The 26,656-nt window shown below is 42.6% G+C and overlaps 1 protein-coding gene across 6 annotated transcripts in view; it reads left to right on the forward strand.

The window, feature by feature from the left end:
• CIT (citron rho-interacting serine/threonine kinase) overlaps positions 1–26,656 on the forward strand; it is a 244,589-nt gene that overhangs the window by 114,928 nt on the left and 103,005 nt on the right. For all 6 annotated transcript variants that reach the window (XM_073629324.1, XM_073629322.1, XM_073629325.1 and 3 more), the window contains 7 exons: positions 1,753–1,878; positions 19,212–19,307; positions 19,427–19,543; positions 19,700–19,809; positions 22,677–22,851; positions 24,283–24,480; positions 24,566–24,619. In XM_073629324.1, coding sequence (XP_073485425.1) covers positions 1,753–1,878; positions 19,212–19,307; positions 19,427–19,543; positions 19,700–19,809; positions 22,677–22,851; positions 24,283–24,480; positions 24,566–24,619 — 876 coding nt within the window. The remainder of the gene's footprint in view (positions 1–1,752; positions 1,879–19,211; positions 19,308–19,426; positions 19,544–19,699; positions 19,810–22,676; positions 22,852–24,282; positions 24,481–24,565; positions 24,620–26,656) is intronic.

Consider the following 26,656-nt stretch of genomic DNA (forward strand, 5'->3'; position numbering starts at 1 on the left):
AATAACGAGTTACATGACACTGGGGAGGAAAAATGGCTAATTGGGCCCAATTTGGACACTTTTCACTTAGGGGTGTACTCATTTTTGTTGCTAGCGGTTTAGAAATGAATGGCTGTGTGTTGAGTTATTTTGAGGAGACAGCAAATTTACACTGTTATACAAGCTGTACACTTACTACTTTACATTGTAGCAAAGTGTAAATTCTTTGGTGTTGTCACATGAAAAGTTAGAATAAAATATTTACAAAAATGTGAGAAGTGTAGTCACTTTTGTGAGATACTGCAGTTTCATTGCTGGTGTGTACCATCTCTTCCATCCCTCTCACCTGATAAAACTGTATCCATTCCTTTTAATCTTTCCTTTGCTTTCCTGCTACTCCTTTTAGCTTCAGTTGATTTAGAACAGGGATCCTCAAACTACGGCCCTCCAGCTGTTGTGGAACTACACATCCAATGAGGCATTGTAAAACTCTAACATTCACAGACATGGCTAGGCATAATGGGAATCGTATTTCTTGAACAACTGGAGGGCCGTAGTTTGAAGACCCCTGATTTAGAAAATACTTAGTACTTCAGGTACAATGGAGCAAATTTTAGTAATTGACCAATCAGTGCCATCACAGGTCCATAGCCCTGTATTGGCTACAACTCTAGTGACAGGTAGCTTACATAGAGTTTTGCTTTTACTCCTGGTGGTTGAACAAAACAGCAATGGAGCAAAAACAAGGCTAGTATACAGTATGCATCTGCTAAGCTCTATGTTAAAATGTACCTGTTGCTTTGCCTTGCAGACGCTACACAGCAGACCAAGTATTTCTACACGTTTTGCTTAGGTACAGATTTATCCTACAGAATACATTTGTAAAAGATTTTATGGCTCCTGCTGCTTTTGCTATAAGAGTTGTAAGAATAGAACCTCTCTTTTGCACATAATTCTTAGGGTGAAGTCAATTTTTCTGAGAGTTATACAATGAGTTAAAGCATCTGACAGGTTGTCAAAGGTGACACCTCCCCCATTCTGCCTTCTAGTTTAATAGACTTTCACTGTCATTGTGCTTTATCACTGTATGAATAAACCTTTTTATTGTTGTCCAGCTTTCTTGTTGGCACTCATTCCTTGTTTAGCACATTTCTATCTAGTTGTACCTATAGCCTAGTACATTCTGTATTAGCACAATTAAGGCAGGTAATGAGCTGGAATAGACCTGTCTCTGTGGCCTTTTCTGCCTTACTAGAGAGATATTCTTGTCCCCAGGATATAGGACGTTTATCATGTCTATAATGTATCTGCAGTGTTTTCCGCCCACACAATTGCAGTTAAGGATAACGTGCATCTCTATGATGCAGCTTCTGGAAGACCTGAACCCACACAGATATCCAAACATGACTTTCATGTAAATAAATATGAGCTTAACACCATATGCTGCTGGTTATTTTTATACCTCTTCATTTCCTGTAGTAGTAATGGCCATTTTCATGACACCGGTTTATTATATATATATATATATATATATATATATATATATATATATATATATATGTGTGTGTGTGTGTCATCTGATGTTATTTATACCTTCAGTGATTTTGTAGAGTGATTAATGCATATATGTCTGCCTGTGAGTGTGTATTTAGAGTTCAGGATATTTTGATGACAAGTGTTCTATGTTCTCCTGTATGATTAAGCATACCACTTGGATTATATTTTCCATTAGCATGAAAGAGGGATAACAATTGGTAGTTTTATTTTATGTAGGAGAGACGCCTTTCCTTGGAAAACCAAGTCAGGAGACTGGAGAATGTGGAACGCAGAGAGAATAAACTGAAAGAAGATATTCAAACTAAATCTCAGCAAATCCAGCAAATGGCTGAAAAAATAATGGTAAATTTTTACGTTTTTAAAAAAGGGACTTACATCTTTTAAATTGGTTTTTAATTCTTATACAATTTTCAAAAGTGTCTTTGTGAATATCTGTTTCATATTAAGTTCCTATTAAATTTGAAATATTTGCTGTTAGTAACATGTATATTCTTCTCCGTGTTCACGTGGGCTTCTTCCAGATGATCTGGGTTTCCTCCCACAATCCAAAAACATTCTGGTATGTTGATTGGCTTCTTCCTAAATTGGCCCTAGTGTATATGTGGTAGTGACATTAGATTGTGAGATGACTGATGTGAACTGTTCTTTGCACTTTATAAAGCACTGCTTAAAGTGAATGTAAACCCTCTCCTATACCCAGTGAAGTGAACGGCCTCAGATGATACACAGAGATGAAACAAATCTCCCCACATAAGTTTTACATGCATATCTGCTGTCTTCAGCTTTCTCTCTTCTTTAGAAAGTGAATATCGTTTTAGAAATTTAACTTCTTCTTTTAGCAGTGGAAGAGGAATCTGGGCATCCACTGTGTGACAGTTGATTGGAGGAAAGGTACACACACCCCTCTACAAAGGTAGAGGAGGAAAGAAACATGCAGAGCTGTGCTGTGAATAGACCAGCTCTCTGCTAATCTATTTATAGCAACCTCCCCGACACAAATTTTTCAGCTGCTTCTATCTCCTGTGTCGGAGAGCTTGTCAGAAGTTATCATGCAGATACATTTTTCAGCTGCTTCTATCTCCTGTGTCGGAGAGCTTGTCAGAAGTTATCATGTGGATAACAGAGGATCGAAGCAGAAGAAAGACACGGAACTTAGGTCTTTGGAGAGAGATAAGTAAACACTACAGATGTGTTCAGGTCAAATTTCATGAATCAGGTTTACATCCACTTAGTCGTAAGTATATCGGTACAGGAAAATTTACCTCCCTTAATTAAAAGTGTTACGTATCTGCAGTGCTGTAGTGTTGGTTACGATATTTAAATAATGATTATCCATTGTTTATTGATTTTTGTTAATCGTACTTCACAGGACATAGAGGACCTTATATTTGAGTGGGGATGAGCCAAACACCTCCTGTTCGGTTCACAGCAGAACATGCAAACAGGCAAAAAATTCGGCAGAACACACGAACACCATTAGTCTATGGGACATGAACATGAATAATCAAAAGTTCTCATTTTAAAGGCTTATATGCAAGTTATTGTCATAAAAAGTGTTTGGGGACCCGGGTCCTGCACCAGGGGACATGTACCAATGCAAAAATTATTTTTAAAAACGGCCGTTTTTTCGGGAGCAGTGATTTTTCTTTAATGCTTAAAGTGAAACAATAAAAATTAAATATTCCTTTAACCGCTTCAGCCCTGGAAGATTTTACCCCCTTCCTGACCAGATCGTTTTTTGCGATTTGGCACTGCGTCGATTTAACTGACAAATGCGCGGTCGTGCGAGGTGGCTCCCAAACAAAATTGACATCCTTTTTTTCCCACAAATAGAGCTTTCTTTTGGTGGTATTTGATTGCCTCTGCGATTTTTATTTTTTGCGCTATAAACAAAATAAGAGCGACAATTTTGAAAAAAACGCATTATTTTTTACATTTTGCTATAATAAATATCCCTCAAAAATATATAAAAAAATGTTTTACCTCAGATCGTATTCTTCTACATATTTTTGGTAAAATAAAATCACAATAAGCGTTTATTGATTGGTTTGCGCAAAAGTTATAGCGTTTACTAAATAGGGGATAGTTTTATGGCATTTTTATGAATAATTTTTTTTTTACTAGTAATGGTGGCGATCAGCAATTTTTATTGTGACTGCGACGTTATGGTGGACATGTCGGACATTTTTGACACATTTTTGGGACCATTGTCATTTATACAGCGATCAGTGCGATTAAAAATGCACTGATTACTGTGTAAATGACACTGGCAGTGAAGGGGGTAACTACTAGGGGGCGGGAAGGGGTTAAGTATGTCCTAGGGGAGTGATTACTAACTGTAGGGGGATGGGCTAGCAGTGTCATTACTCTGATCACTGCTCCGATTACAGGGAGCTGTGATCATTGACACTTGTCACTAGGCAGAGCGGGGAGATGCTGTTTACATCAGCATCTCCCCGTTCGTCCTCTCCGTGAGGCGATCGCGGGTAACCCCGCAGCGATCGAGTCCGCGGGACCCGCGACCCGACTCACGGAGCTCCTGGCCGGCGCGCACGCAATGGCACGGCGGGGAATTCAAATGGACGTACCTGTAAGTCCATTTGCCCAGCCGTGCCATTCTGCCCACGTACATCGGCGTGCGCCAGTCGGGAACCGGTTAAATATCGTGCCTGGGGGATGTCTATGGTATGCCTGTAAAGTGGCGCATTTTTCCCATGTTTAGAACAGTAACACAGCAAAATTACATTTCTAAAGGAAAAAAAAGTCATTTAAAACTGATTGCGGCTGTAATGAATTGTCGGGTCTCAGCAATATAGATAAAACTCATTGAAAAAAGGGCATGGGATCCCCTCCCCAGTCCATTACCAGGCCCTTTGGGTCTGGTATGAATATTAAGGGGAACCCCGAACTAAAATAAAAAAAAATTGTGTGGTGGTCCCCCTAAAATCCATACCAGGCCCTTCGGGTCTGATATGGAAATTAAGGGGAACCCTGCCCCAAATTTTTTTTTAAAATGGCGTAGGGGTCCCTCCCAAAATCCATACCAGACCCTTCAGGTCTGGTATGGATTTTAAGGGGAGCCCTGCGCCAAAATAAAAAAAAAATGGCATAAATCCATACCAGACCCTTATCCGAGCACGCAACCTGGCAGGCCGCAGGAAAAGAGGGGGGAACAAGAGAGCGCCCCAGCCCCCCCCCCCACCGTACCAGGCCACATGCCCTCAACATGGGGAGGGTGCTTTGGGGTAGCCCCCAAAAGCACCTTGTCCCCATATTGATGGGGACAAGGGCCTCATCCCCACAACCCTTGCCCGGTGGTTGTGGGGGTCTGTGGGCAACAGGGGGCTTATCGGAATCTGGAAGCCCTCTTTAACAAGGGGACCCCCAGATCCCGGCCTCCCCCCCTGTGTGAAATGGTAACGGGTACAAGTACCCCTACCATTTCACAAAAACTGTGTCAAAATGTTAAAAATGACAAAAGACAGCTTGGGACAAGTCCTTTATTAAAAAATAAAAATGTCCCACAATGTCCATTCATCTTCTATCACGCCGCCCGGACCGAAAAAGAAAAAAAAATCCGCGACCGATCTGCCTCCATGGGAGGCTCCCGCTGTCTGACGCGTCTTCGCTTGTGACAGCTCTTATATAACTGAGGGCGGGGCCTCCTGGTGATGTAACCGAGTGACCCCGCCCCCTCTGACGCCACAGGGACTTCCCCATGGCTTCCCCGTGGGGTCAGAGGGGGGCGGGGTCACCCGGTGACGTAAATGGGTGGCTCCGCCCTCAGTTATATAAGAGCTGTCACAAGCGTAGACGTGTCAGACAGCGGGAGCCTCCCATGGAGGCGGATCGGTCGCAGAAATGTCATTTTGCTGTGGTACTGTTCTAAACACAGGAAAAATGCCCCACTTTACAGGCATACTATACACACCCCCCAGGCACGATGTTTAAAGGAATATTTTATTTTTATCGTTTCACTTTAAGCATTAAAAAAAAAAAATCACTGCTCCCGTAAAAACGACCGTTTTAAAAAAAAAAGTTTTGCATTGATACATGTCCCCTGGGGCAGGACCCAGGTCCCCAAACACCTTTTATGACAATAACTTGCATATAAGCCTTTATATTGAGCACTTTTGATTTTTCATGTTAGTGTCCCATAGACTTTAACGGTGTTCCGGCGGCTTTTGAATTTGCCCCGAACACCGCATATTGTTCGGTGTTCACAGGACATCTGAACAACCAAAGTTCGGCCCGAACTTATGCTCGGGCCAAACCGTTCGCCCATCCCTATTTATGACTACTTATGCTGCCACCTTCGGGTGAATGGACACTGGCCAAAAAAAAGCCAGGAATCTCTGCCCAAGCATAACCCCTCTTAGCTCAGCTAAGCCTTAGTTTTTTAGCTACTGTACCTATGGAAGTGTCTCTGAAGGTTTTACTTGCAAGGGCTTAGTCCCGATACCCTGGCCTGTTCCTAACACCCCCGATGGGAGTGGAGGGCTTTATTCGGTTCAGTTGCTTCAGCCTAATTGCGAAACCAGGATCGGCTTGTAATGTCTGCCAGGAGGCACTGGATCCTGTGGGCACCGATCTCTGGGGTACAGTTTATCTGGTAACTTTGCTGGCAGGGCGCTATACAGGTTCAGGGCAGTGAGGAGTCAATCCTTTAAAGGGGAACGGCAGTCTGCTCACATAATTTGTAATTAAAATAGATTTGACATTCTGAAGCTTCCCTCCAACCACTTTGCTTATTATTTTATATAAACTGTGATTCTGTTCTAGCCAAATAGGCTGCAGAAATGTCCCTCCACTGAGTCTGGCTGCAGCCATTTTAACTGTGGGCAGCTGAAACTTCTGCCTGTTCACTTCCTGGATTTATACAGACACACAGAGGCACACCTCCAGCTCTGCAGCCCTGCAGCTCTCATTGGCCCTCTTATGACTCACCCCCCCCTCCCTTCCTGGCAAACTCTCAAGAGAGTGAAAGAGAGAGCTGTGCATGATGTCATAAGCCTAGGATTTTTTACCAAACAGGAAGTGGGCTGTATAAGGTATTTACTGGCAGAAAAAAAATGTTTTACTATCCAAAGTTAAAACATTAAGGGCAGAAGATTTCATAGATGGAAAGTTGAAAAACTGACTGAAGGTCTACTTTAAGGCCCTGCTATGATAGGTAAAGATTAGGTCTGCTTGACCATGCATGGTATGAACTGGTGAGTGCCTCTGATGTTAGTGGAGCATGTGGCAATTTCCCCTGACAGTGTTCTGTGTGTTATAGGTCAGTTTGGGCAGTTTCTTCCATTTACAGCGATATGTAGCAGTGGAGAAACACAAAAAGAGGGGACCGTGTATGACGATGTCAGCCTGTGTGGTCGCCAATTTTTTACCAGATCCTGGCTGCAGTACAAATGCAATCTAAGCTCCTGGTCTTGCACTTGTCACCCCGCACTGGAATTGACTCAGATTCAGTGCCATTCTACATTCAGCCCTGCATAGCTGCAGATGCTACTACTTCAGTACCAGGATACAGCAAGTACTGCAACACTTGTCTACTGGGGGGGTGACTTGCCACATAGTTGTTCTGGCATAGGTCAACATTCCTCTCAGCTGGGTGCCTGATCCTCTCTTAGCTTTACAGGCCTTTCTAACCCTCAGAAAGCCATGGCCTCGTGAAGGCAGAGAGGTGATGGTAGGGATGACAATAGGGTAGGCTCCCAAATCCCTCTAACAAGTAGGTATCCCCCCCCCCCCCTGAAAGGTTTGTCCTGCAATGGCTCCCCAAAGAGTCCGATTAACTCTAAATCCCTGCTGTTATCTGGTATTTCCCAAAACATCTTCAACGACAGCAACCTGAGAGATGATTGGTCCCTCATTCTACAGAAACCACAATAGAAGACTTAAAAATTCCTCCCACTTCTCCTTGTCCTTCAGTTTGATTGTGTTTCCTACCTTTCCTACTGGCCAGGAGCAACAGTCTATTGTTTTCTGTCCAGATAACCATTAGGTCAGCGATCTTCACCATCCTTTACAGATCTCTTTGAGCCCATGGTTCCCACACTTCTTGTAGCAATGGGGTAGGAGTTCCCATGTATCCTGCCAGAATCTTAACACCATTTGGCTTTAGAAGGGTGGATATCCACATAGATGTCGAAAGCTGGGAAATCCTTTTTTCCAATTAATTGTAAAGTCTTAACAATGGATGTCAGCCTGTTGGGCTAGAGAGGTTGTTCTGGATAACTTTAGGGAAGGTTAAGGAAGGTGGTCGTCAGAGGAGCGGAGGATGACGATCAACATCCTGGGACTTGGGGCGAATTAGCTGGCTTTCCTACACCGGTCGGTCTACCATTGGGGTCTTCTGTGAAGGTGCCACACCCATGGCATACATCATCCATCAAGGAGGGTCAATAAGTCAAAACACTGATGAAGAAGCAGACCTGAGCTTGTCTTAAGCAGATCTGCACATTCTGGTCTTCTCCACTGTGCACATTCATAGCTTAGAAAATTGGCAGGTAGACTTTCTCAGTCCTCAATCAGGGATCCACAAGTTTTTGAGATAGATGCCCTGGTGACTCCTTGCGATCAGTTTTCTTTGATCTATGCCTTTATTGCACTGAAGCTTCTTTCTTGTCTGTTGCACAAGTTAAAGTTGGAGGACATTCCAGCGACTGATTGCATCTGCTTGCCTTAAAAAAATGTGGTATGCAGACATTGTAAATCTCATGGCAGACCAGCAATGGGAACTACCAGATTTGCTGTCAACCTGTCCATTCATGAAAAGCTGTTTTCACTGTGTGCCAGGCCTGTATGTTTAATTCTATACAATGTGTCGTGGGCACATTTTGGCTTTTCTCCATTCTGGTGTGGCCATGTCTCTGGCCTTAGGTACCATCAAGGAAGAGATCTTAGCCTTGGCTTTTCTATTTCAGAAACCTATTATGTCTCACTCCTTGGTAAAAACCTTTGTATTCGGTGTCATATAGATTGTTCTGCCTGTGCAGTCCCCCTTGTCTCCGTGGGACCCTAATTTGGTCTTGTCTGTTTTGCAGGCTTCTCCCAATGAGTACATCACAAGACACCAATACCCCCCCCCTTTTTATGTGTGTTTGTCATTGCTTGCTACAAAACTGAGACTTAGCTGGCATGGGAGAGGGGTTATGCCTGGGTGGGAATTCCTGCAGACATTGCATTTTTTTTAAAGGATTGCAGCTTATAGCTTTTAATTGCTGTTTGTGTCCTCAGTGGCATACTTTTTTATCAGGACAGAGCCAGAGACAGCAAAAAAGAATATCCACAAAGGATCTCACTTTGTCTGCAATAAGAGAATGTTTTTTGTTTCTTTTCTTCATCTTAATCTAGATGAAATGTGAACCTCTATTATAACCTTTGAAGTTATTATACAGGATTCATATAGCGCCAACAGTTTGAGCAACACTTTACAATATCAAGGGAGACAATACAGTTATAATGCAATAAAATAAAAGCGGTTTAAAAGGTCCCTGCTCATAAGAGCTTACAATCTAGTAGGGTGGAGCAAGTGGAACAAAAGGTAATAACTGTGAGAGATGAGCTACTGGAAGAATTAAATGTTCAGTTGTTAGATGTAGGCGGTATAGACTTCTCCAAAGAGATGGGTTTTTAGGGATTGCCTAGAGGTGGCCAGAGTAGGCGATAGCCAGACCGACTGAGGTAGAGCACTCCAGAGGATGGGAGAGGCTCTGGAGAAGTCCTGGAGACGAGCATGGGAGGAGGAGGAGAGAGGATGGTTTGGATGATATTTTCAGACAAGATTGGTGATGTAGCTCGGGGTAGAGTTGTGCATGGCATTGTATGGTATAATATTTTTAGTGAGGTGAGAAGTAGAAAAATAATTTTTGGTTTCATTGGTATAGAAATGGTATTGGAAGCCGTGGGAGGTTATCAAGTGACCAAGAGAGGAGGTTTAGATAGAGAAGAGAAGGGGTCCAAGAACAGAGATTTGAGGGACCCCTACAGAAAGAGGAAGCGGAGATTAAGAGACAAAGTTGTAGATGACAATGAAGGAGCGTTGTGATAGGAGGAGAACCAGGAAGGAGCAGAATCTTGGAGGCCAAAGGAGTGGAGGTTATTGAGAAGGGGGTGGTCAACAGTATCAAAGGCTGCAGAAAGGTCTAGTAGTAAGATTATGGAGTCCGGTGAGGGCTTTTTAACCACTTACCCACTGGGCACTTAAACCCCCTTCCTAACCAGACCAATTTTCAGCTTTCTTTTGGTGGTATTTAATCACCGCTGGGTCTTTTTTTTTTGCGCTATAAATGAAAAAAGACCGAAAAAAAAAGCATTTTTCTTTGTTTCTGTTATAACATTTAGTAATTAGTAATTTTTCTTCATAAATTTTGGTCAAAATTTATACTGCTACATTTCTTTGGTAAAAATAACCCAAATTGCTGTATATTATTTAGTCTTTGTGAAAGTCATAGAGTCCACAAGCTATGATGCCAATCACTGAAAATTGATCACACCTGATGTACTCATTTCTTGAGACTCTAACATTTCAGAAAAGTACAAATACCCCCCAAATGACCCCTTTTTCTTTGGAAAGTAGACATTCCAATGTATTTAGTATGTATTTATGGTGAGTTTTTTGAAGTTGTAGTTTTTTCCCACAATTCTTTGAAAAAATAGGATTTTTAATAACAGCTTACGTGTAAAATCCTTTTCTTGGAGTACACCACGAGACACAGAGCCTTGTTAATTACTTAATGGGTTGTATAGCTCACCAATAGATGATTGGACACTGGCACACCCAATGAAGACAAGTCCCCCTCTATATAACCCCTCCCATAAGGAGAGTACCTCCGTTTTTGTAGCAAAGCAATAAGCATCCCATGGGGGGGGATCTCTGTGTCCCGTGGTGTACTCCAAGAAAAGGATTTTACAGGTAAGTTGTTATTATACATCCTATTTTCTTTTTCGTACACCACGGGACACAGGGCCTTGTTAATTACTTAATAGGACGTCCCAGAGCAATCCTCAACTTGAGGGGAGGGAGACACAAATCAAAGCAGACCACCATCGGACTTGAGGATCTTACTGCTCTGGTCAAGTGCGCTTTCACACGAAAAGGAGGAATTTTCTGTTTCATACCGTAAGCTTGAATAATAACCTGCCAAATCCACTTAGAAATAGTAGATTTCGATGCTGCCTGGCCCTTTCTAGGACCTTCCGGCAGAATAAACAAAACATCAGTCTTCCATATCTGAGCAGTTTCTTTCAGATAGACCTTTATTGCTCTCACTACATATAGAGAATGCAATATTTTTTTTCTCTGCAGACTGCGGGTCTGGAAAAAGGAAGGTAAGACAACATCTTGATCTAGATGAAAACCTGACACCACCTTAGGGAGAAAGGTGGGGGGGGGACGCAACACAACCTTTTCCTTGTGGACAATTAAATAAGGCTCTTTAAAAGAGAAAGCTGCCTGCCTGATCAGCAGGAAGATCTTTAAGCCCTTGCTTCACCTGCCCGTTTAGTACCTGACACATGCCAATCGCTGCCACAGCAGGCTGGGTTACAGCACCAGCCATGCTAAAGGAGGACCTGAGTAAATATTCCAGCTTTTTTTTAGTTGGATCCTTAAACACCTGAGCATTGTCTACAGGACAAGTCAGATCTTTGTTCACACAAGAAATAGCCGCATTTATTGCTGGCAAGCTCCATTTCTTGGTAAATTTTTCCTCCATTGGGTAAAGGAAAGCAAATTTCTTAAGAGGAGAAAACAGCTTGTCTGGGTGTTCCCAGTCAGCAATAAGTTTTTCCAATAAAGAATGGACCAGGAAAGTATATGCAGCCTGCAGGGATTTTAATGATCCCAAGGAAGAAACAGGGGACTTGGTTAACTCAGAAGAGGGCAATTTGTACGTAGCACGTACAGTTTCTGCATAGCATTGCACCTGCAATTTGAGAGCCTGAGAGGCAGAAAAAGCCTCCTCTGATTCCCCCAATTCATCTGACTGCTCCTGATCCTTGTCCCCTGATGGAGTAGTATCATCATCATCATCAGACTCATCTGATAGGGTATTTAGAGCACCAGAAGGGGTCCTACCCCGCTTTCTGCTCTTCTGCAAGGACGCTGCGATTAAAGTAGCATTTTTTTTCTTCCTCTAAACCATTTAATGCTGCTGCTAAAGTGTCAGTGACATATGCAAGAGCTGCCATATTAGGAGAAGCTGCAAAGCCTGACAGGGGCAATGGCTCATCCTCTGCGGCTGCATCAGGTCCAGCAGGGGAGGATGGAACCAGGCAGGCATGACTAGGACCCCCCGATCCGGATAGCAACACCTTGGTGCCCCTCTTCCCTGCCCCTGAGCTCCTTCTATGGGAAGGCATAGTCCTAAGCTAGAAAAAAAGCAGAGGTACTAGCGCAGGTGCATCACCGTGGACCCCGAACTACGAGGGACCCCCCCTACAGAGTTGTGGCAGAGCCTGCAGCGGAGTAAGTGAGCGGCTCAACGAACCGGCTAACACTGAGCTTTCGTTTCCTGGAGAGCATGGTAAGTAGAACACCAGGTATGCCTCTTTACTCCCTCCAGTGGCGGAAAACAGGTAAGACATGCAGCTACTCATAGTAGAAAGTCCTTAAGATTTTTTTCTTAGGATTTTCTCACTTACCTTATCCCCGCCGCAGGAACTGCTGAAGACCAGACAGATCCAAACTTCACCCATCATGGCGGGTAGTGTTGTGCCAACCTTCAGGGCTCTGAGTTCCTAATTTAAAGGAGGCCTCTTACCTGGACCTGTAGAAGACTCTGCCAGAGTATCTTTGTACATTTTTTAATACGTGCCCAAAGTACTGGATCCCAGAGCCTAGTCCTACAAGAGAGACATTACAGGCAAAACCTCGCTCTTCCGCGAGGCCCGGGTACCATCCATTTTAGCGTCTTTTTGGATGGATTCGGTTGCATAGCTCCTTGACCCCCGGAGGGATCTTTAAGTAGAGCTTTCTTCTTAGCACATTTTTAACCGTGACCAATACTGTAGACACTGGCAAAAAAACAGAGGTACTCTCCTTATGGGAGGGGATTATATAGAGGGGGACTTGTCATTGGTGAGCTAAACAACCCATTAAGTAATTAACAAGGCTCTGTGTCCTGTGGTGTACGGAAAAGAAATGAAGATTTTTTTTTCAAATTTTTTTCACAAAATTGTCATGTTAACAGGTTATTTCTCACACACAGCATATGCAAAGCACAAATTACACCCCAAAATACATTCTGCTACTCCTCCCGAGTATGGCGATACCACTGCTGTGTTTAAACTGCATTAACACTTGTTCAAAAAAACTCTTTATCTGTGACACCTGTCTGCAACTTTCCCCATAAGCTGATCTAAATATATAGGAGATGAGATGGGGCAGGAAAGCATTTAATTGATCAATTAGGAACTGTTAAGAGAAATGGAAGGGCAAATTGTCAAAAAAACAGACCAGACATTTACCATAGAGCAATATAGCACAGTGTCATGTCTGACACTGTCTGAGTACTGCATTTTTCTTTGAAATCTTTTTTTTTTTTTAACAACAAGCTTGGTCTTTATTGAAAAAAAGATGGTATACAATACAGACGATACAGGATAATTCAGAACAATATAGTGGTCACATAGTGATACATACATGTCATACAGAAGGAGCAAGTGCATAGCATATAGTTAGATTAACTGGTTCATGACGGCAATAATAAGGGGGAAGAGAAAGTGGGGGGGGGAGAGAAAGTGGGGGGAGGGGGGAGGGAAGCGGGATGGGGAGGGGGTGGAGGAAGGAGGAGAGTAACAGGATAAAGATGGGGGGGGGGGAGCCAGCAAGAACACAATACAGTGCACAACAGACAGGAAGGTGTCAGGTCATGCTAAAGGAGACCTCATCCAGGATCAGTCCACGGCTGCCACACTCTCGTGTACTTCTGAGGGCATCCTCTACTTATATATGTCAGTTTGTACATAGGTAAGACAGCATTGACTGAGTTTTCCCACGCCCTCACCATGGGAGATCTACGAGAATTCCATTTTAATAAAATCTCCTTCTTGGCATAGAAGAGCAACAGCAAAACTAACAGCCTGGTATATCTAGGTCTCTGGTCATCATCATGTATGCCTAACAAAGCTAATTCAGCCGTCATAGGTATCTCCAGTTGTAGATGAGCATTAATGCCTTCCATTATGGCAGACCAGTATAGGGATAGTCTGGGGCAAGACCAAAACATATGGATGTAGGAACTGTCTGGAGACTTACAACGGGGGCAATCCAGGGACCTCTCCGGGTATATTCTATGCAGTCTCCGAGGTGTAAGGTATATCCTATGGAAGAACTTGGCTTGTATTAGTTTATCTCTAGAGGATATCACCAGTCTAAAACCTTCCGCATAGTTTTCCTCACAAGATTCCCTATCTGGGGCAGGGATATCAGCCTCCCACCTAGTCCAGAGTATGTCCATCTTTGGAGAATCTTTCCGAATAAGAGTTAGATATATCGCAGACAGAGGTTTGGGTAGAGACTCTTGGGCCAGCAATTCCTCAACCGCATCCGATTTAAAATCGGGTAGAGTCGGGAACTGTGCTCGAAAGGCATGTCGCAACTGATGGTAACGGAATAGCATCCATCGAGGGAGATTATTCATCCTAACTAGTTCCTGAAAGGATCGCAGAGAACCCGCCACCACAACATCTTTTAGTATTTTAATGTTATACCGGGCCCAAAGCTGCGGGTCAGGGATTGTCCGAAAGTGTGGGAGGGACGGGGTTCCCCACATGGGGCAGAAAGGGGACCACCTACCCGGGGAAAGAAACCTTCTCCTGACCAGGCTCCACACCCCAAGAGTAGTTCTGGTAGGGATCGGCAAAGAAGGGTACGCTGAGGCTCCGCGATATATCAGGTTACCTAACTCCCTGAGAGAACCCGCAACAGCCCCCTCAAGGCAGACCGCAGCGTTGGCTCTAGACTGCTCCAACCACCATCTGACCGTGACCAATATGGCCACCCAATAGTAAAGCAACAGGTTGGGCAAAGCCAACCCACCGCAGTCAACCGGGAGCTGTAGGGTCAATCTAGCCAATCAAGGGGGAGAGCCCCGCCACAAAAAGGAACCAATGCAGCTATCCAGTTCTTTGAAGAAGGATCGGGGTATCATCACAGGGCAGTTCCTGAACAAATAAATGAATTTAGGAAGATAAATCATCTTTAGGATACTAATTCGTCCTAGTAAGTTAAGGGGTAAATTAGCCCAGTTCTAGGTCAGAGGATTGTCGTAGTAACGAGGTAAACGTGGGGGCCAAAAATTCTTGATATATCGAATAGAATTCAATGGGAATTCCATCGGGCCCTGGGGATTTGCCCGACTGCATAGATCCTAATGCTTCCTGCACTTCTTCAAGGGAGATATCCTTATCTAATAATTCGCTCTTCTCTGCTTCCAAGGAAGGGAGAGGGATCAGGTTAAGATATTTCAGAAGTGTGAAAGGTTGCCCTAGAGGAGTAAAGTGTCTGGTAAAAATCAAGAAACCTAGCACTAATATCCACTGGAGCTGTCAGAATGCGGCCATCTAGATCCCTCACCCTACCAATATGAGTCACGGCATGTTATCCTGTTGCCAACCATGCCAACAACCTCCCGTTTTTGTCCCCAAATTCAAACACCCTCTGGGCACTATCAGGCATAGCCTTTTTGGTGAGCTCTACTCTAAGTAGGGACAATTCCCTCAAGGTATCCTGCCAGGGAACATAGGTTCCCTGATTAGGAGACCGTACATATTCAGCCTCCCTTAACCATGCCTGTTAAGGGAGGCTGAGCATGAGCATGATCCGAAATTCCTTGCGAGAGAATTTCTGTAGAGACCACTCTACGCAGTAAAGCCGATGAGGCAAAAGCCAGGTCAATGTGGGACAAGATCCGGTATGTGGTGGATAGGCACGTGTATTCCCTATCAGAGGGGTGAAAATGACGCCAAATGTCTGTCATCTGGAAGGTGGAGGCCCAGCGGGATAACCCCAGCTGCTGTGGACCGGAAGCATGCAGTCTGTCCATCCCTGGAGAAGGAGCCATATTGAAGTCACCAGTAAATAATAGATTCTCGACATTATAAAGTGTAACCTGCTGCATCAGCACATGGAGCACGTCTATATCGGCTGGAGGGGGTAGATAAAGACCCACAATCACAAGAGGGACCTCCGAAATCAGGGCATGAAGGATCACATATCTACCCCCCAAGTCAATCTTAACATCCAGGAGCTGAAAGGGCAGGGATTTGTGCACTAAAACACTAACACCTCTGGCATAATTAGAATAAGGTGTGTGGTAGTGAGCACCCACCCAGGCTCGTTTTAAGCTCAAAATACGGGATCCCACCAGATGTGTTTCAAGAAGGACACACACCTGGGGGCGGAGTTTCCGCAAATAATTGAGTACCGAAGAACGTTTTATAGCGGATTTAAGACCCCGCACATTCCACGTCACCACTAAGCATGTAGCCATGATAAGGGGAAAGCAAATAATTGCAACAGGTTTGTGAACAGTGGCATCACGAGCCGGAGCAGCCAAAGTAGGCAGCCCAAGACCGCATCCACCCCACAACCCTGCAACAGGGCATTTAAATGAGCAGAACCATACAGACCAGTAATATAGTTAACCAACATTATCAATTAAAGACCAACATTAATTATAAAACTGATGTAAAACCCAAACACCTAACTCAGGTTAGCAAGTGCCAACTCCCCCCTCCCCCCACCCCGTGCACCTCGGAACAGTGAGGAGCACTTCTATCCCAGAAAACCCATAGTCAAGGGACTATATCTGTCAAGTTGGGGTCGTGCGACCGAAAACAGATGCTACTACATTACCAATGGCAGGAAGTCCAGGTGTGAGTACATATAGGGAGACTCATCCCTGAGCAATGGAGTAGTATAACTGAAAAGAAAAAACTGACATTCACCTGCCTGAGCAGGGGCTCACACTTATTGGTCTGTTGCAATTTATAACAAATTATATGTGGAAGAGTACCAGTTCGTAAAATTCCAGGAAGGGTAGTTCAGGATGGAATAGGGATTCCAGCCACAGTTCTATAAACCTGATCTGTATCCAGGTGTCAGTAACACTCATTACTACTTGGTGGGTATATGCACTGATCAGCCATGAATCAGGGAGGGTTATGCTCACCCTGTGCATCTCCCCAATAAAGAACCTCCAATAGCAGTAGCAGAGTGTATAAGACAAGAAAAGGGCACGTATATAGAAAATGTACTATGTAGTTCACACCCTATAACAGCAAAAAAACAAGGCCGATTCAAGCAATAGAATACAAACAACGACAGGTGGTCCTCACCAGCACCCCACGGCGGTAAGGTCTCCAACCAGGCAGCCGCATCTTTAGGATTGGTGAAGAAGCAGACCGGCTCGCCGTCCACCACCCGGAGCTTTGCGGGAAACAATATGCTGTATTTCACTCCTCTCTTCCTTAGGCCGACCTTGACAGTATCGAAGGAGCGGCGCTGCTGCTGGGTCTCCATAGTGTAATCCGGGAACAAGAGAAGTTTGACATTCTGGTAGGGTAGCTCACCAGCAGCACGAGAGGCCCTCAACAGCTCATCACGGTCCCTAAAGTTCAGTAGCCAAAGAATGAGAGTGCGGGGAGGGGCTCCTTCTGGTCCAGGTCTAGGCGGGACACGGTGCGCTCTCTCGACCGCAAAATAAGGGGAGGGCTGTGCAGAGGGCAGCAGAGAACGCAGCAAATCCTCCGTGAATAGGGTCGTGATCTCCCCTCCAAACTCTCTGGGAGACCCACAATACGCAAGTTGTTCCGCCTGCTGTGGTTCTCCACGTCCTCAGCTCTGTATTCAAGAGCCTTAACCTTTGTTTGAAGGGTGCGGATGGAAGCAGCATGGTCTTTCACCGTATCCTCCACTGATCCCACGCGCCGCTCAGCCTCCCAACACTCTGGATCTAGTTTTATCAAGGTCCTGCCTCAGCAAGCCCACATCCAGCTGAACCTCCTCTATTTTAGAGGCCAAAGCAAATTGGCAAGTGGTGACAGCAGCCTGACACCAGGTAATGGCTGCCATGATCTCAGGTAATCCCGGAGGAGCAACGAGGAGGTCCGCCTCATTGTTTGTTTGCGACTCCATATTAGAATGGCACGCAGGAGAACACGGAGAGCAGGAGATCGGGCCGCTGTCCTCAGGAATGTTCGGGGGAAATTTCAATTTCTTATCCCGCTTTTGGATGCCGGGAGTTCTGGAAGGCATCCAGACACCAGGGGACTCTCTGGTGAGCACAGTTGCAATATACGGATGAAAGTTTAAACGATACTCCAGGAGTTCTCAGGGAACACGTCCACTCAGTCCGCCATGCCGGCCACGCCCCTTCTTTGAAATCTTAGTTTGTGTCCTTCCCTTCTACATTGCTTTTGCTGGACCGGATATCAATACACAATTTTTCATCAAGGAACTCACAAAAACCAAATCACGCCTTCCTGCAGGTTCCTTGCATGCATTCTCTTCATTTGCATCCCAACCTATTGTTCTCTTAAGCTGGCCATACATGGGTCATTTTTTTTTTTTTTTTCGTTCAACCAGCGGGCTGAACAAAAGAAAATGACTTGATTCCCCCATTCATATGCTCTGTGGATTGGGGAATCCCTCCTGCTGCACTATTGTATTCTGAAAGAAGGGTAACTTCCCCACTATCAGAATATACTGATCAGCACCACCAGCTATAGCCAGCAGCGCTAATTGAGAGAATATTTTTTAGCAGGCTGGTTGTACACAAGTCGATTGATAAATTGACTTGTGTACAACCAGCCCCTCCATACATGGATTGAAATTTGGCTAATCCCTGCTCCACCAGCCACATTTCGGTCCATGTATGGCCAGCTATAGCGGGTTAGAGTGCACTATGTACGTCGCCCTGACCTTGGATCCCTAGAAGCAGGTATAACTAGTTGGCTAAATATATATTCTATCTATATTGCTGGTTGCTTGTAGCTGAAAGTAGAGTGAGCATTTTTTCAGTACTTTATTCTAAGCCCTGCTGTACACAAGCTATAGTGAAAATGTTCACCAAACACTAAACATTAACTACTGATGATTAACAACTGTGGAAATGTAAGCATATATCACAAGATTTTTACAAACCAACAACATACAACTCAATGTAACATTGGCAGTCAAAGTCATCTGTCCTCTGAAGATGACCCTCCAGGGTCGAAACGCGTCAGGACATCAATAGTAAAATTTGATCTTGTTGCTTTGGACATATTGTACTATATATTGTTGCTGGCTTTTTAAGAATTTTTTGTATTATAGTTTATGTCCTGACTTTCAATGTCAGAAGTCATCGATCATATTTAATAATTTTTGTACCAATAAATTAATTTGACTATCCTATTATTCTTTTTCATCATTGGCTGCATTAAAGCCCCACCTAGGGGGTTTTTTCCGTTTTTTTCTAATGCATCGTATGGGGTGCGCAGCCCTGCTACTTGTTGTCCCTCGAGTGTCCCCCTTTTTTTCTTTGGTAACCATACCTTATTAATTTGCTTCAAATTGATATTATTTATTGTTAAGCATAAGATGTAGCTTTTTTATTTTTATTTTTTTTGTGGGTGAACTGTAACCATAATTTTTTCATAGTTACTGTATTTTCGTTTATATTTAGGAACTGGAAGAGAAGTACAGAGAAGCTCAAATGGGAACCCAGCATTTGGATATTCAAATGAAGCAAAGTGAACAAGTCTATGAAGAGAAAGTCAGAGTAAATATATTCCGTGTTTTTTCAACTTTGTGGAAAGTTTCCTATTGTATAGTTGAATTTCTGTGGTGGCTTTTTGAAGTCAAACAACTATAAAACACAACATGGTATTTCCCCAACAGAATCTTGAAGCACAAATTAAGAAAGACATTGCAGAGAATGAGTCTCTTGATCAACGTCGAATAAAAAATGAAGAGGAAGTTTGCGAAAAGAATAGATTACTTAGTGAACAGAAGGCAGTAAGTAATGCTGGAAAAATGTTGTGTGGCTATTGATTTGAGATTGATGCAAATACCACCTTAGAAATTTTATTGACATCTTTGGAATAACAGGTTTTAAAGACACATTCGGCTAAATTCCAAAAAAAATAATTTAAGATCATTTAAATCTTGCAGATGATCAATGCATTGGAGTCAAAGATCCAGTCATTGGAACAAAGATTAGCAGAACTATCAGAAGCCAACAAGTTGGCAGCAAATAGCAGTCTTTTTACCCAAAGGAACATGTGAGTATCAGACATGATTGGAAATCGATCTACATTAAAAAAACAATTGTATGTGCATATCAACCTATTTCTCCATGCCAGCTAATTCTCTTGATGACAGGAGCAGATACAGATGCTCACAGAAAGATTTGTATTAACACAGCGACTGCACCATAGCACTGTTAAATTCAGGGTTCCCATGTAATAGGCAAAATGTTAGGAAAATCAGATTTGCCACTGTTCTACCCCAGGGTATCCTGTAACTTCAGTACAGGTTAGTGGTGTACACTGCCGGGTCCTGTCAGCCATCCATCCAATATGAAAGCATAAAGTGGCACTGGTATAATTATTATGCCATTATTGATCACAGGATAAAAAAGTTACAGGAGGATCCCAATACTTACACGTTTGAGCCTTGTGTGCGCCCTATTTATAGCCTATTAGGCAAGATGTGTAAGAGTACAACAGATTCAAGTATTGTTTCAAGCATTCCCTGTCGTCAGACTGACTTGTGACAATTCATTCTATATATACATCACATATCACACACAGTCTCAGCATTTTCTGAATGCTTCATGAACTAGCAGGTCTTGTAAATGTATGTATGTGTGTACATACGTGATACCTTGTATATGTATGTACAGTACTGTGCAAACGTTTTAGGCAGGTGTGAAAAAGTATAAAAAAAAACTAAATATGAAGGTGCTGTGAATAAAATATAGTTACATTAACTAATGGTTACACTTGAGTAAACTGTGAAAAAAATTTACTCAGCTGCCCCTTTAAGTGTAAAACACTTCCAACTTGCCAAACAATTAAAAAAAACATGCACTAGCCTTTTAGTGCATAGTAATAAACAATTTCTGTAATTGTAATTTAACATTTGATGAAAAGACACATTTCACTTGGAGAAGCACTATTTTAATTAAGAAGAAGAAATAATTTCACATTTGGTATATTATCACGGTGATTGGGTACTTTTTCTTGGTATAAAGATCTTGGACTTCTTTTCATCACTTGTTAAATTTCATAATCACAGAGATTGTTTATTGCTATGCACTAAAAGGCTAGTGCCTGGTTTTTTTTATTTTTTGTCTAGGTGTGAAGAATTGCTGTAAAGTAAGAAAGCTTTCAAAAATATAGATTTCATTTGTTTATTTTTAGCAATTTACAAAATGCAAAGTGAGAGAACAGAAGAAAAATTTTAATCAAAGCAATATTTGGTGTGACTACCCTTTTGGCTTCAAACGAGCATCGATTTTTTAAACTTGCACACATGCACAAAGTCAGGGATTTTGCAGGTTGAGTCAGGTGTATGAATAACCAATTATACCAAGCCGGTGCTAATGGTCATCATTTTCATCAAATATGTAGGTTGAAAAATTGGGTGAGGAACAGCCAAACTCTGCTACTAAGGTGATATTGTGGAAAACCGTTTCATGTCACAGGTCATACAATATTGCAAGACTAAGCACAACTACAAGACCCAAGGTATTATACTGCATCAGCAAGGTCTCCCCCAGGCAAAGATTTGAAAGCAGACTGGGGTTTCAAGATGTACTGTTCAAGCTCTTTTGAAGAAGCACAAAGAAACGGGCAAGGTCGAGGGCCGTATACACTGTGGTCTGCCAAGGAAACTTAATACAGCAGTTGAAAGACACATCATGCTTACTTCCCTTTGACATCAGAAGATGTCCAGTAATGCCATCAGCACAGAACTGGCAAGAAGTGGTTTTCGTGCAAAAATTGTGGCCAAAAAGCCATATCTCTGATGTGGAAACAAGGCTAAGCAACTCAACTATGCAGGAAAACATAGGAGCTGGGGTGCAGAAAAATGGCAGCAGGTGCTCTGGACTAATGAGTCAAAATTTTAAATATTTGGCTGTAGCAGGAGGCAGTTTGTTCACCGGAGGGCTGGAGAGTGGTACAATGAGTGTCTGCAAGTCAACAGTGAAGCATGGTGGAGGTTCCTTGCAAGTTTGGGGCTGCAGGATCAGTGATGTCCTCAATGCTGAGAAATACAGGCAGATAATTATTCATTATGCCATACCACCTGGGAGGTGTGTGATTGGTTCCCTTTGTATTCTGCAGCAGGACAACGACCCCAAATATACAGCTAATGTCATTAAAGGATAAGTTAATCTTTTGGAGCATGCTACATGTTCCATCCGTATTTAGGATGGAGCATGTAACATGTTTCAGCAGTGGCAGCCATTCCCCCTCTCCCTTCCCAGTGACAGCGAGCAGGCACCTTCTTTGGGTGCCCAATGTCACGCTTTGAAAATAATGTGGCTGTGCGGGGTTTCATCTGGCCGGCCACGTCATTCATTTGCAGTGCTCTGTGAATGGGAAACTATAAGTACCGACAACCTTTGCGGCTGACGACTTGTAGTTTCAGTGAACTACCATGGAGCTGTTGAGCACTTTGGTAGTTCATTTTCTCTTCCTGTCAGTGTGTATCTGCCTGCCCATACAGACAAATACACAGACAAGTCTGCAGGAGTCCTGCATGGCACCCATGATCTGCTGATCGCGGGTGCAATGCTTTACAGGCTCCAAGTAAAAAAAAATAATAAATGCACATTTTTTTCTACCTTTTATTTTTATTTTTTTGTTAAAGTGAGCTTATCCTTTAAGAACTATCTTCAACGTTCTCCAAGATGTTTGGAACAACCTAACTGCCGATATCCCTCAAAACCTGTGTGCAAGTGTACCTAGAAAAATTGATGCTGTGTTGAAGGCAAAAGGTGGTCACACCAAATATTGATTTGATTTCAATTTTTCTTCTATCAATGTGGGCGTTTCCATTTAGCCTTTTTTACAGAACGGAAAGAATGCAAGCCCTAAGACCCATTTTTTAGACATCTGTGTTAATGTTGTGATTTTAGGAAAGCGCAGGAGGAGATGATTTCAGAACTTAGGCAACAAAAATTCTATTTGGAGACCCAAGCTGGGAAAATTGAGGCTCAAAATCAAAAACTGGAAGAACAGCTAGAGAAGATTAATAACCAGGAACATACTGACAAGGCACGACTTCTAGAGCTTGAGACGAGGCTTCGTGAGGTAATTTTTTCTGAAATACAATTAACAAATGTATCTGTGCTTCTACTGCCTCTGAAGAAGTACACTTGTAACAGTTCCCATCGTCCAGAACTACTTTTTTAATAACCAGATCAAATGCTCTAACAATGAAGTTCACTGTTTTTCATTTTAGAATGGGTGACAATTAGCGAATCATTGATGATTCAGGGCCCCTCTACATTTTCCAGCCACTACAAGAAAGGTTATATGCAGACAAAAATTGGGTGACTTCTGAAATATAATTTGTTCCTCTATTCTGTGCAATAGTCTGTATTATCGATAAATCTGAACATAGATCCAATCAAATATTACACTGACAATTAAGTGTTAATTTTTTTTTAATTTATACTAGAGTTTTTTGTTTTATATACAACTGATAAATCATTTTGAAATGTGGTGTTTTTAGTTTTCAATATACTGATGTGGGTATTTCCAAATGCTTTTTTTTGCCAGCCACATTTACTAGACCAGGGGTGTCCAATCTTTTGACTTTCCAACATTGGAAGAAGAGGAATTGTCTTGGAACACACATAAAATACACTAACAACAAGGATGGCTGATGAGCAGAAAAAGTCGGGCAGATCACAATTTAACAATCACTCCTATAGATAATGTTACCCATCTGAGTAACAAAACTTCATTTTTTGTAACATTTTATTATAAAAGTAAAAGAGGGCAACATAAAACTAGTGCAATATTTGACACAGATTGCGATAAACTACTCATCTATATATGGTCTGATGGATGTAATAGCAATTCTCAAGGTGCTCATCAGATATTTTGGTTCTGATTTTGCCTTTTGTGTGCTTCATTCTTGAATATAGCTCACAAATAAAGGTGCTGTTGAGAACTGATGACATGAATAAGGCGTGATTGTGAAGAGTGGGATATTTTTCTTTGGGAAGATAAAAGTCCAGTAATGAAACACTGTCAAATTTTTCTTTGGCTGCATGTGATCGCGAAGTATACATACATACATTACATTAAACTAATATTTTTAATTAAGTTTATGATTTTGTGTTGGGCTGCATTCATAGACTTCTTTGGCTGCATGTGGCTCATGGGCCACAGGTTGGACACCCCTGCACTAGATTATTAACAACAGTGTCTAAACTGGGCAACATACTTGTCTCTTTTCCCCTGCCTACTCCTGAAGTCACAACCAGGACTGCTACTTTCAGGAACAAGTCTATAGAGACCCAATGAACAAAAAAGAATGGAAATGTTCTAGCATTTGTAAGCCAACTCGTGTGGCTTCAAAGATTAAACTAATTTACTGTATATATGCAGCTCTTTTGATTATTCATGCTCAACTCTAGCAGTACATGAAACTGTAACCACCAACTATAGTGATGAAAGAGAGAATGCGTAGATTTACTGTGCTAGCTAATCTTACCTTGGTCTTCATTCCAGATTAGTCTGGAGCATGAGGAGCAGAAGTTAGAGCTGAAGAGGCAGTTGACTGAGCTACAGCTGACATTACAGGAAAGGGAATCCCAGATTGCTTCAATGCAGTCTGCACGTTCTGCTCTGGAAAATCAGCTACACCTATCAAAAACTGAGCTGGAAGAAACCACTGCAGAGGCTGAAGAGGAAATCCAAGCCTTAAGGGTAATTGGCTATTTATCTAGAAAAACAGTACTGTTGATTTGCATCAGGGAATAGCTAAATGGTATTATCTTTTGTATTTTCTTAGGCACACCGAGATGAAATTCAACGCAAGTTTGATACATTGAGGGACAGTTGTACAGTGAGTAATATCTACATAATTTTTTGTGTCCTTTTCCTTTTTACTAGATTCCCTTTGTACATTTCCCACTGTCTTTTTCGCTTAAGGCTAGGTTCAGACTAGCCAGTGCTCAGAAAAGCTATCTGTGTTAAAGCCGCTATCGTGATCGTGAGGTGATCCTGTCACCTCCTGAATGTCTGTGTTTTGGGAGTCTTCCCATGAGACATTTTGGAGGGAAGGATATAAATGCAGGAAACATCCTAGAGAAGAAGCTCAGAAGTAGGGTTACATCAGATAAAATGTGAGATGTGGTTGTGCAGCATTATGTGCCTGGCACCTCAGACTACCAGACTGCAAACTTTAAATGACAGAGGTCAGAGTGGAAAGGACCATATGCAGTGAATGATTAACATGATAACCTGACTGTTTGAGGAATTCAAACCCCTATCTTTTTGGTTTTAAAGTGATGTTAAAGTGATTGTAAACGATCACCTTGTAAAACAGCCCATTCAGTTTAAAATTGAAATTAATTGCAAACATTTGTGTGTAGATATGATATAAAAAAGCACACTGATCTTCCCAGTGAAAGGCCTGTGCAGGGGGGGGCATGTCAGGATAAGTCTGATCATTTGAGAATGACCTGAGTTCCCAGCACAGCTAGAGAACTGACTGTGAGCTCTTCTGCCTAGTGTGGTCAGTTTTTAGCAGGAACCCCAGGGATTTCACACAAAGGAAGCAATACAAAGAGCACAGGATACTTTGTCATACAAGTACATGGTACAACAGGCACATACAGTATCAGGAATTTGAAATGCTGGGGTAACGAACACTTTAACTGTACAGCTTGTGAAAATGAGCCAGGGACTCCACTTGCTTTCCAGATGAAAGACTACAATAGCATTCATGTGCATTCTTATTGAAATGTACCTGACCATTATAAATAGAAAAAAAAGAAAGCATTCTATCCTATAGTTACATGGAGATCAACAGAAGGAACTAGCAAGAGCCAGTTACATAGTAGGTGATGTTGAAAAAAGACACAATGCCATCAAGTCCAACCTATGTGTGTGATTATATGTAAGTATTACATTGTATATCTCTGTATGTTGCAGTTGTTCAGGTGCTTATCTAATAGGTTCTTGAAACTATCAATGCCCCCCGCTGAGACCACCGCCTGTGGAAGGAAATTCCACATCCTTGCCGCTCTTACAGTAAAGAACCCTCTACATAGTTTAAGGTTAAACCTCTTTTCTTCTAATTTTAATGAGTGGCCACGAGTCTTGTTAAACTCCCTTCTGCGAAAAAGTTTTATCCCTATTGTGGGGTCACCAGTATGATATTTGTATATTGAAATCATATCCCCTCTCAAGCGTCTCTTCTCCAGAGAGAATAAGTTCAGTGCTCGCAACCTTTCCTCATAACTAATTTCCTCCAGACCCTTTATTAGCTTTGTTGCCCTTCTTTCTACTCACTCCATTTCCAATACATCCTTCTTGAGGACTGGTGCCCAGAACTGGACAGCATACTCTAGGTGTGGCCGGACCAGAGTCTTGTAGAGCGGAATAATTATCATTTTATCTCTGGAGTTGATCCCCATTTTAATGCATGCCAATATTCTGTTTGCTTTGTTAGCAGCAGCTTGGCAATGCATGTCATTGTTAAGCCTATCATCTACTAGGACCCCCAGGTCCCTTTCCATCCTAGATTCCCCCAGAGGTCCAGTGTATAGAGTGCATTCATATTTTTAACACACAAATGCATTATTTTACATTTTTCTACTTTGAACCTCATTTGCCATGTAGTTGCCCACCTCATTAATTTGTTCAGATCTTTTTGCAAGGTTTCCACATCCTGCGGAGAAGGTATTGCCCTGCTTAGCTTAGTATCGTCAGCAAATACAGAGATTGAATTGTTTACCCCATCCTCCAGGTCGTTTATGAATAAATTAAATAGGATTGGTCCCAGCACAGAACCCTGGGGGACCCCACTACCCACCCCTGACCATTCCGAGTACTCCCCATTTATCACCACCCTCTAAATTCGCCCTTGTAGCCAGTT

Source organism: Aquarana catesbeiana, linkage group LG01, assembly GCF_042186555.1.
Source record: "Aquarana catesbeiana isolate 2022-GZ linkage group LG01, ASM4218655v1, whole genome shotgun sequence".
Classification (NCBI taxonomy): domain Eukaryota; kingdom Metazoa; phylum Chordata; class Amphibia; order Anura; family Ranidae; genus Aquarana; species Aquarana catesbeiana.